Genomic DNA, 9,507 nt, shown 5'->3' on the forward strand with positions numbered 1-9,507 from the left:
AAAAAAAAAAAAAAAATGGCCTGATTTTTTTTCTTAACAAGTATATGATTGAGATGGTTTTTTTTAAAGGTTTATCAAAATTACTCATTTCCAATTTACCTCCAAAACTACATTTAAACTTCTCAAGGCGCCTCAGAATTAATTTCTCTTTTAAAACTACCTTCAGGCTTTTTGTTATAAATCATTCATCTCAGCCAAGTGTATTATATTTTTTCATATATTTTATGCATTTACTTAAAGTATTAAGTGAAGAAAAGTAGTTTTTATACATTAAAAAGCAACCACATCATCTCTATGGATTAAACAAAAATAGACTAACTTAGCTATATTGTTCCTACTTTTTTAAAGATTTATTTATTTATGCATACAAGAACTGTGATATAGGCCAGAGATGCAGGGGGTGGGGGGAAGAGGATTCACCAGAGACAGTGGAGAGTACAACAGTCGCATCTACTGAAATCCACTGCTGAGGGGAGCAGCTGTGAGACAGGAGAGGTCTGCTGTGCCTTGTGGTCAGCTCCCTAGCCAGGGATTGGATTCGTGCTACAGTGGCTGTGGAGAGCTTCATGTTGCTGAGAATTACCCCTGTGCATCACCGAGGAGGCCCTTGTTCCTACTTTAGAAAAGAGAATGTTAGGGTGCCCTACACCAGAGCAGAATGGAGACTTATTAGCATGTAAGATGCCATAAAGAAACGAGCCTGAAGAGTCTCTGCGACTAGTCTTTAGCTCCTCCCACTCAGCCAAGAAGGCAACATGGAGCAGTCTCCTGCTGCTCCCCTCAGCAGTGTGTTTCAGTCAGACTGCCTGTTCTCCTGACCAGTAAATATGTCTCATTCAGGCTTGCTTCTATGAAACCCAGTTGTGGAATAACAACCAGTGGGGGTTGTAATGTAACCAAAATGGCTACATTACAGATGTTTGCCAGGATATAACTTAAGTCATAGGCAGGAAGAAACTGCAATTGCATCTTGTTTATTGAGCCCAAAGTCTCCAGCATTTAAGAAAAAGGAATGTTTGGTCTTGAATCATGCATTACACAGCATTTATTGGTGTAGTTGGGAACAGCAGAAACCTATTACAACTCATTAGAAATATTAGCAAATACATGTTTTGATGTGGATTCAGTGTTCCAAAGGGCAAGTCATAGGACTGAGGACTTTATGGTAGAAGGTAAAATCCTAATAGAATTGTGTTTACTCTTCCCCCTTTTGCAACACTGTAAAAATTACACTAACTTTACCTAGCCATCATTTTTAACCAGGCTTGCTCACTCCAGAACTAAGAAATAGTACTTTTTTCTAGAAAATAACTACTAATTTATCAGTAGATAGTACCTTGCCAATCACCAAGGCCTTCCACTACTCCACTCCTGGGAATAGTACCAGGAAACTGCAGAGAAGTTAAGTAAGGTTGGCTGGGTCACCCAGCTAAACAACAGAGCAACGAAGATCACAGCCACAGAACAAGCAGGCTGACAGCTGGGGACAGGCAGACTCAAGACCTAATGTCAGCCCAGCCAGTGACACTAACCTAGCAAGGTGTATGACCTCTCAGAGCTTCACCTTTTTGTTCTGAAGATTTATTTATTTATGCATACAAGCACTGGAGTGTAGGGCAGAGGTGCAGGGATATGTATGTGAGGATTCACCAGAGACAGAGTGGGGAGCAGAACAGGCAGTCTGACTGAAACACACTGCTGAGGGGAGCAGCAGGAGACTGGAGAGGTCTGCTGCGCCCTGTGGTCACCTCTCCGGCTGGGGATCAGACTCGGGTACAGTGGTTGTGATAGCTGGATATAACTGAGATTTTAATTCCTGCACCGCCAGGGAGGCCCAGCTTCATTGTTTTAACCACAAAATACATGTAATACCCACCTCACAGATTTGTGAGAATAGAAAATAGATCTGAAAAGCACCCAACATTAATTTGCAACATGTCTACTGGAAATCAGCCTCTCTCAGTTGACACATCCATCAAAAAGAAGTAATAAAGCCCATCAAGGAGGGGCCAGTGTGGGAATTCCTGAAACAAGCCTCATGGTTGGATTTCTCTCCTTGTACATTTCCAGGCCTCATCCTCTGCACACACACTCCTGCCCAACCCCCAAAGCTGCTTCAGTGGAAATGGGAAGTTAGCCTGTTAAAAAATGTTTAAGACCAAAAAGTTACCTTCAACAATTTTTATTCTATGTCAACAAGCATTTGACTTCTGTATTTAATTTATAACTTTTTTCAGAGGAAAAAAAAAAGTGACCAGAACACAGCCAAAGTCCCTAGATAATCTCAACATTCCTGAAGCCCACATGGTGATAATATACCAGTTTCAACCCATCCCATCTCACCATCTAAGAGCTTCCTTTTTTTTCAAGTCAGGGTGTCACTTTAATTTAATCAAAGGGTAGATGGAGTGGGAACCATAACGAGGAATATAAAAAGAAAAGAAAATATTGAATTCAACCGAGAGGAAAAGTTTGCTTACAAATCTAAGTTCTGTTCCAAAAAGATCACTAACATAGGTTAACTGCTAATATTTCCTGTAATATTTCCACGTCTGGCCACTTCATCATAAAGCAGGATGCATCCAACACAATATCTTCTCTAGCACCCGTCCGTGGCGGGCTCTGGAAACTGTGCTCACGTGTCAGCTTTAGAGTCCTCTTCAGTCCAAGCGCGGTGTCAATCAAGTTTCTGATCAATTCTCAAAGGCAAGACTTCAGGGGACCGATCTTCCCCTGTCGTGAGGACTGTCGTGTATTTATCTATTCTCGGGAAGTACTGTGGCTAAGTTTGGATTTATTTCCACAACATGCACGTCATTTACCCCCACCGCTGAACGCCCAGTTGGAGGGGATTCCCTTCAAATGTTCAGAGTAGTCGTTTTTAGAATGAAGGTGCTCAGAATCTTGCACCATTTGCATTTTCGAAACAGAAAAAGTTTCCTTAGCAAGCACCTTTAAGTTGCAAGCACACAGCCAATTGGGGGCTGGGGGAGTAACCCTATTATCAAAACACCTAAAGCATTAATGTCTTTTTCCTGAATTTAGCCCTGGAGCGGGGATGACAATCCAAACCATTCGGAGGGAAACCTAGACCAGACACCCAATGCGGCCATGCTACGGCCACGGGGGTCGGGCATCCGCTAGCTGCCGGCCTCCTCCGGCTCGCTGCAGGGCGAGGGTGCCGAGGAGGCCTTGGATTCGCCGTCGCTGTTGCATTCAGCCCGGCGTGGGGCGCCGGAGCCGTCCGGACGCTCCTGCTCCAGCGCGTGGCATTCCAGCAGCTCCTGGAGGTGCCTGATGTAGCCGATGGCGGCGCGGAGCGTCTCCACTTTGCTGAGCCGCTTGTCCGCCAGCTCCCGAGGCAGGTGGTCCCGGAGGCGCGCGTAGCCCTCGTTCACGCAGCGCACCCGCTGCCGCTCCCGCTCGTTGCGCTTGCGGAGGAAGGCGGGCTCGAAGGCGCCCTCCAGCGGCAGGGACAGGTAGGGCCGCCTCGGGGCGCCGCCCGCGTGCGCCCGCGGCCAGCACGCGGCGTCCAAATGCAGGGACACCCTGCAGGGGTCCCTTACCGGGAGGCGAGGGAGAGTCTCCGGCATCCCCAGGGGCCCCGTGCGGAAGTGGTAAGGCCAGGTCAGCAGTCCGGCGGGTTTACGTTTTTCCATCATTCCCCGGAAAGCAAACGCCTTAATCTCTGCAGAGATGAATCGCTCAGCAGAAGAGGAGATTTAAAATCTTCAAAGCCGAGAAACTGGTCCATTCAGACTGCTTAACACAGTCTCTCTTTGGACAAGTTTCTGAGTCCCCGAAGCTAGGTTCCAGGCGAGGCTTCAAGGAAACTTTGCACGATTCTCTAAATCCATTGCACTCCTGGGTGTTTTTATAAAGATCCCGGACGGAGGTGATAGGCGAAGTTTTAGGAGCCCCTAATCCACACTTCAAACCCCTTCTTCCCCTCTGATCTTTGAGTCTTAAAAAAATAACAAAAGGGTCCCTCAGCTTGTCCCCTAGCCTGGAAATGCGAGCGCACACCAAACACCGGGTAATCTCCCAAAGCCACCCAAGCTTTTCAATTACTGTAATCCACCGCTCTGGGTCTTCAAGAGCATAGGAATCAGCAAGGTTTCAGAAGCGCTCCTCCCAGGAACCAACAGATATCCCCGCGGCAGAGAAAGTTTACCAGAGGCTTTCTCCTTGAAAAGTCAAACTTGACTGTCCTTTGTGGTTTCCGGCGTCCAGGGCTAATGGAAAGAGCTTTTAGATTGTTTGCAAACTTACACTTGCTCTTTCATTTCTCGGGAGGTGGAGGGAAGATCTCATCAAAGAGAAGACTGCTCCCTTGTGGTTACAAGATGTGTCAAGTCAAGGATGACCCCGGGGGAGGCTTGAGGGTTTTCTTCTCAAAAAAAAAAAAAAGCAATCTTTCAAAGACCTAATTAGACTTTTATTTTTGAAGGGACCAGGAAAAAAAAATACACTTTAGCGACCAAGAGAAGGGGCTGCAAAGTGCGTCCCGCTTGGCTTCAACACATGCACTTCATGTATTTGTGCTTCTTTTTAAAAGCACATCAAAAGGCTGAACAGCAGCAAACACTTTTAACCGGAGTTATTTCTCGCCCTGCTTACAGTAAACACAGTTTAGACCCTGCTTCCCAACCTCTTCTAATCCCACCCAGGATATAAGGACCTCATCTTTCCATAGTACAAAGATTATATTTCTATTGTATTCTTTTTGTCTTAAAAAAAATGATGCAATTTATTTTCTCCGTTGGGGGCAGGAAAGCAACATTTGAAAGGTGGAGAGCCCCAGTTGCAAGGGAAAAGTTTGACGGCTTTGAAGACTTGTCTTTTTAGCCCACAACCAAAAAATGAATAATTAATCCATCCAAGTTGGTGAAGGGCTTTGAAGATGAAAGTGTCATTAAAAATCCAACTGTACTGGGTAAAGTCAAAGAATGTGTTATCACCCTGAAAAATCAGATTTCCTGTTCTGCAAACCAGCACATTAAAGGCAACTTCAACTTTAAAAGTCCAACTTGAAAACAAGAGAAGCAAAAACCCCCTACGTTTATGATCAGACTTTCTGCCTAATATTCTTTGCCAACCAAGGTGTCGCCCTAACATGTTTTTTTTTTTTTTTTGACAATTCTAGGCTTCCCTGTTTATGCTAAGTGGTCTACCCAAAGCAACTGGAAAAACACTTCCATCAAGGCAAATGAAATAGAAATAATTATTCCTTTCAGGCATAAGTTAGTCACTCTTTCCTTCTTTCTTTCTTATTTATTGATTTATGCATTCAAGAACTGGGATGTAGTCCAGAGGTCTATGGCAGGGTAGTGAGAGGACTCACCACAGAGTGGGAGCCGACCAGGCGGATGTATTAAAATCCATTGCTGAGGGGAGCACCGGGTAAAACAGAAGAGATCTGCTGCGCCATGTAGGTCAGATCCCTGGCCAGAGTTTGAATTGCTAGCTCACTAGCACTGTCTTTAACCTCTTCGCTACCCAGGAGTCCAGTTTGTCACATTTTCAAAGGTATATCTCCTTAGGAAGCTTGTACCAGCAACAGTCAAAATGTCATTTGACTTCTCAGAAGACTGAGAACATCACAATAGTCTTTCCTATTGGGAGAATCCCACAGGAGAGACAATTAGTCCACAAGTTATCAAAGGTTTTGGCCTTTTTTGTATGCATGATGGGAAATAAACAGAGAGGTGACATCATTGGATTGGTGTTTCAAAAAGATCATGCTTCTGCAGTGGAAAGTAAACTGGAATTCAGTAAACAGGAGAACAGTTAAGAGATACTTTTTAAACCCTCAGATTGGCAACAATTAAAAAGATTGTGATAACAAGCAATAAAAACCAAAAAAATTGCTAACATCCAGAATAGGCAAGGATTTGAGGGAAGGGAAGGAGGCATAAATTGTTACAAATTTTTGAAAAAGTAACTATTAAAATTAATAGTAAATATTACATGTCCCTTGACCTAGAGATGGCTATGATTTTGTCCCATAGAATTAAAGGCACCAGAACATGGAGAGCTGAAAAAAAAAAAAAAAGAATTAAAGGCACCAGGGTAGAAGTAGAAAGAGTAGTGCTGATTGTGGCATTGCTTATAGTGAGTAAAAAAGGGGGAAAATCATAACCTGAATATCCATCAATGGGGAAAGAGCTAATACTTTTAGAATATTGTGCTAGTATTAAACATAGAGTTAGTTCTGTATATAAATGTCCATGAGTTAAGTAAAAAAAAAAAACAAATTATAATGTAACACACACAGCATAAATTTAAAACAAATTATTCTACAGCATGTATATGCCTTTATATGTACTTGGCCACAGAGAATGAAATGGAAACACACTAAAAATTTTGTCATTGGTTGTCTTAAAAAGGTGGCATGGAACTGGGGGGGTGGGCGGTGGAGGGAAATGCACGGGATTATGGTGATGGCACATGGGTGACTTGGTGATGGGAAACCCACAGGGATTACAATTGAGATGGGAAAAAAATGTACAAAAATGATGTAAAAATAAACTTTTGTTAAAAAAAAATCTACATGATACCAAGCAAGATGGCCTCCTAGACCATCGGTGGAATACACCTCCCACGCCTTGGAAAAAAAAAGGTGGCATGGGGTGTCCATTTTTCTTTTTTGACCTCTCTACTGTTTCATTTATCACAGAAGATACACATTAGTTTTAACAGAGTAAGGCCTCCCTCCACAGTTACAATCTGGGGCCACCTCCCTTGAAATTAGTACAGTTTGTTCAGATATGATTAGTGTTCAGGATTGACAGTCTGAAGAGTTAGTGGAACACACAAGAGGGTGTCCTTTTATACTCCTGGGGGGAATTAAGCCAAGAACTTGAAACTCTCCGATGCAAGAGAAAAATGTTTTCAAATACTAGAGCTTTAGTCTTTTAGATGCTGTTAACAGTTTCCAACGATCAGAGCAGAGAATCACTAATACACAAAAGGAGGGAGATGGACTTTTCAGATTGGCCATCAAAAAAAAAAATTACCCCAAGATTCAGTGGCTAGAAACAATCAGCGTTTATTTCATTCTCGAGCTTGGGTGCCAATGGTCTGGGCTCAGCCGTAGCATTTGTACCACGTTCAGAATCAAGAGGCAGAAAAATAAAATAAAAACACTCCACCTCTTCCTGGAGTGTGCTGTGAAGTGACCTTACAGGCCTGATTATGGAAAGGAATGGAGAATTGGGGCCATTCTGTTTTGCTCTCCCATCCTAAAATGATTACATGATTTGAACTAGCCACATTTCAAGTGCTCAGTCATGATGTAGGGCAGGTGGCTGCCTACGGAACAGGGCAGTTCTAGTGTTCTAACACTCTAGCAACTCCTCAGACTTGTCAGGCATTCTGCTTTGGGGCTTTTGCATTTTTCCTTCCCTCTGCCTAAAACATTTTTCCTCCAGCTATCCACAGGAAGCACCCCCTCATCTCTTTTGGTTTCACTGATGACTTCCCTACTTACAATTGGAGCCCCCATTCCCAAGCATTTTCTGTTTGTCTTGCCTATCACAATACTATTTTTCTTGGTAGTGTTTGATACCTGGAATAGTCTATATTTATTTTCTGTCTTCCTCCATTATAATGTAAGGTACATAAAGACTGGTGGGTTTTTTTTGGGGGGGGGTGGAGGAGGATCTGTTTTTGCTCACTGCTGTATTCCCAGTATCTAGAACAAGGCCTGCCACATAGTAGGCACTTAACAAGTGTTTGTTGAATGAATACTAGCCTTCCCATGCCTTCCTGCCAATATCAAATAAAGCAATGAGTCAACGAATCTATTATAAAATATTTTCTTTGTATTAGGTTGATAGGAGAGAATCCCAAGAAAGCCAAAGAACAGGTTTACCTACTTTAAAAATCAGATTTCCAGGCCTTCTTTAACATAAGAGATCAGAAGCAGGATTTGAACCCTTAATGAGAGTTCATTGAAAGAAAGATAACTTAAGCAGCCCAATCCAGGTCCCAGTTTACCGGTAACTGGCTTTATTTCAGGGCTAGCCCATAGTCTTTAAAGGTAATTTCTCCCTTGCATCTTTGAGCAAACCTGTTGATGGCTGTTGATCTGGTTCTTCTTATGTACGGATCTCTCTGACAGCTACACTTGATTGCAGCCCTACATCTTTCACACTTCTAGTACTTGGGCTCTAAAAGAACATTCATGCTTTTCTACTTGAATGATTGGTCAGTAATCCTCCCAGTCTTTATTGTCTTAACAGTAATTTGGTATCAAAGTAGGGTGTTACCCTAAATTAGCCTTGTAGGCAACCTCTGGGCATTATTTTTGCTGTATGTCGCCAATAGACATGTGAATCAACAAGAATATTGTGTTATGCTTGTTTGGTTGGGGGTGCCCTGTGACAGAAGACGAAAAGAATAGTGATTCCTTAATGGCAAAGACGTAATTTTCTGACGGGGGTTTCTGTTTTTCCATCTATCTTTTGAGAGCTTTCGATTTTCTAAGTCATTTTGACCTAAAGGAATGCCGATGCTATCTATTCTTAGAGGAGGGCAAAGGTTGGAAAGGGCGAGGGGAAGGAGATTAGTAGTTTTCCTGGCTTCTAAAAAAATTGTATTGTGGCAACCCAAAGTACAAGTACCTGTAGCTAAACTCTTCTTCAGCTGGCTCCTTGGTCACAGCGGAGACTGAAAGATTGTCTTACCCGCTGGCCGCCCTCACAGAAACTGTTCTGACTTTAAGCCTATGCCGATGCCTTCTTGTCTACCAGAAAGATCACAGTGTGTTCACACACTCAATGTTTTCCGGGTGAAAGAAGGAATCCTTTGGTCTCTTGCTGTTCTAGAAGCTTCCAGCCACTGTGTTGTAGTGTCTGTCCAGTCTTCAGGCGCTTTGTAACATTTTCCTTTAAAACCATCACAGTATCTCCAGGGCCCGGCATCAGGAAGGAAAGAAGGGCAAAGAGAGAAGGGGGAGGGAATTTGTACAAAAATCCCAAACACCATTCTTTCTAGCTTGAAGCAGGGAAACTGGGTTAACTTCAGGTGTAATGTGGGGAAGACGTTCGTGCTACGGCAACCTCATCAACATCTCTGGCTAAGTCCCTTATTTCGAATCTCGTGCGCTTCCGCCGACAGACCCTTGCCTAGTTAGTAGAACGCCAAGATGAGTGAAACGCTGAGTCTGGCGGTTTTAAGGGACTCGGAACTCCTTGCGTGCTCCGCAGCCCTGGTTGCCTAGCAACTGTGGGTCGATTGCGCGGCGCTCGACTCCCTGCGGGCGCGCTGGACGCCGCGCTCCAGGCTGAGCGTGGGGCCGGGCCCACAGTGCGCACGCGCAAGAGGCTCTGGGCGGGGGTTGGGGCGCGCCGGCGGGGGGGGCGCGCCGGCGGGGGGCCGCTGTCCGAGCGCTACGGGGAGGGGCGCACGCACAAGGGGTGGAGCAGCGGGCGCCCCGAGTGGCTCAGCAGCCGGAAACGCGCCTCCCTCGGAGGGTGCGGCCCTGAGGAGGCGGCGGGCAGG

At 44.5% G+C, this 9,507-nt stretch overlaps 2 protein-coding genes across 2 annotated transcripts in view; one reads left to right on the plus strand and one right to left on the minus strand.

Annotated features, from left to right (window-relative positions):
- Positions 1–9,507, plus strand: part of PRDM4 (PR domain containing 4) — a 39,931-nt gene that overhangs the window by 9,319 nt on the left and 21,105 nt on the right. The gene's annotated exons all lie outside the window — the stretch shown is intronic.
- On the minus strand, positions 3,085–3,674 carry ASCL4 (achaete-scute family bHLH transcription factor 4). The gene has a single exon (XM_004675715.2). It carries the CDS (start codon positions 3,660–3,662, stop codon positions 3,141–3,143), a length of 522 nt encoding a protein of 173 aa, XP_004675772.1. The 5' UTR covers positions 3,663–3,674; the 3' UTR covers positions 3,085–3,140.

This window comes from Condylura cristata, unplaced genomic scaffold (genome assembly GCF_000260355.1).
Source record: "Condylura cristata isolate star-nosed mole 26May11 unplaced genomic scaffold, ConCri1.0 scaffold00004, whole genome shotgun sequence".
Classification (NCBI taxonomy): Eukaryota; Metazoa; Chordata; class Mammalia; order Eulipotyphla; family Talpidae; genus Condylura; species Condylura cristata.

What these genes read in the sequence shown, in the direction of transcription:
- ASCL4 (XM_004675715.2), bottom strand. Translation starts at nt 3,662, where the DNA reads ATGATGGAAAAACGTAAACCCGCCGGACTGCTGACCTGGCCTTACCAC.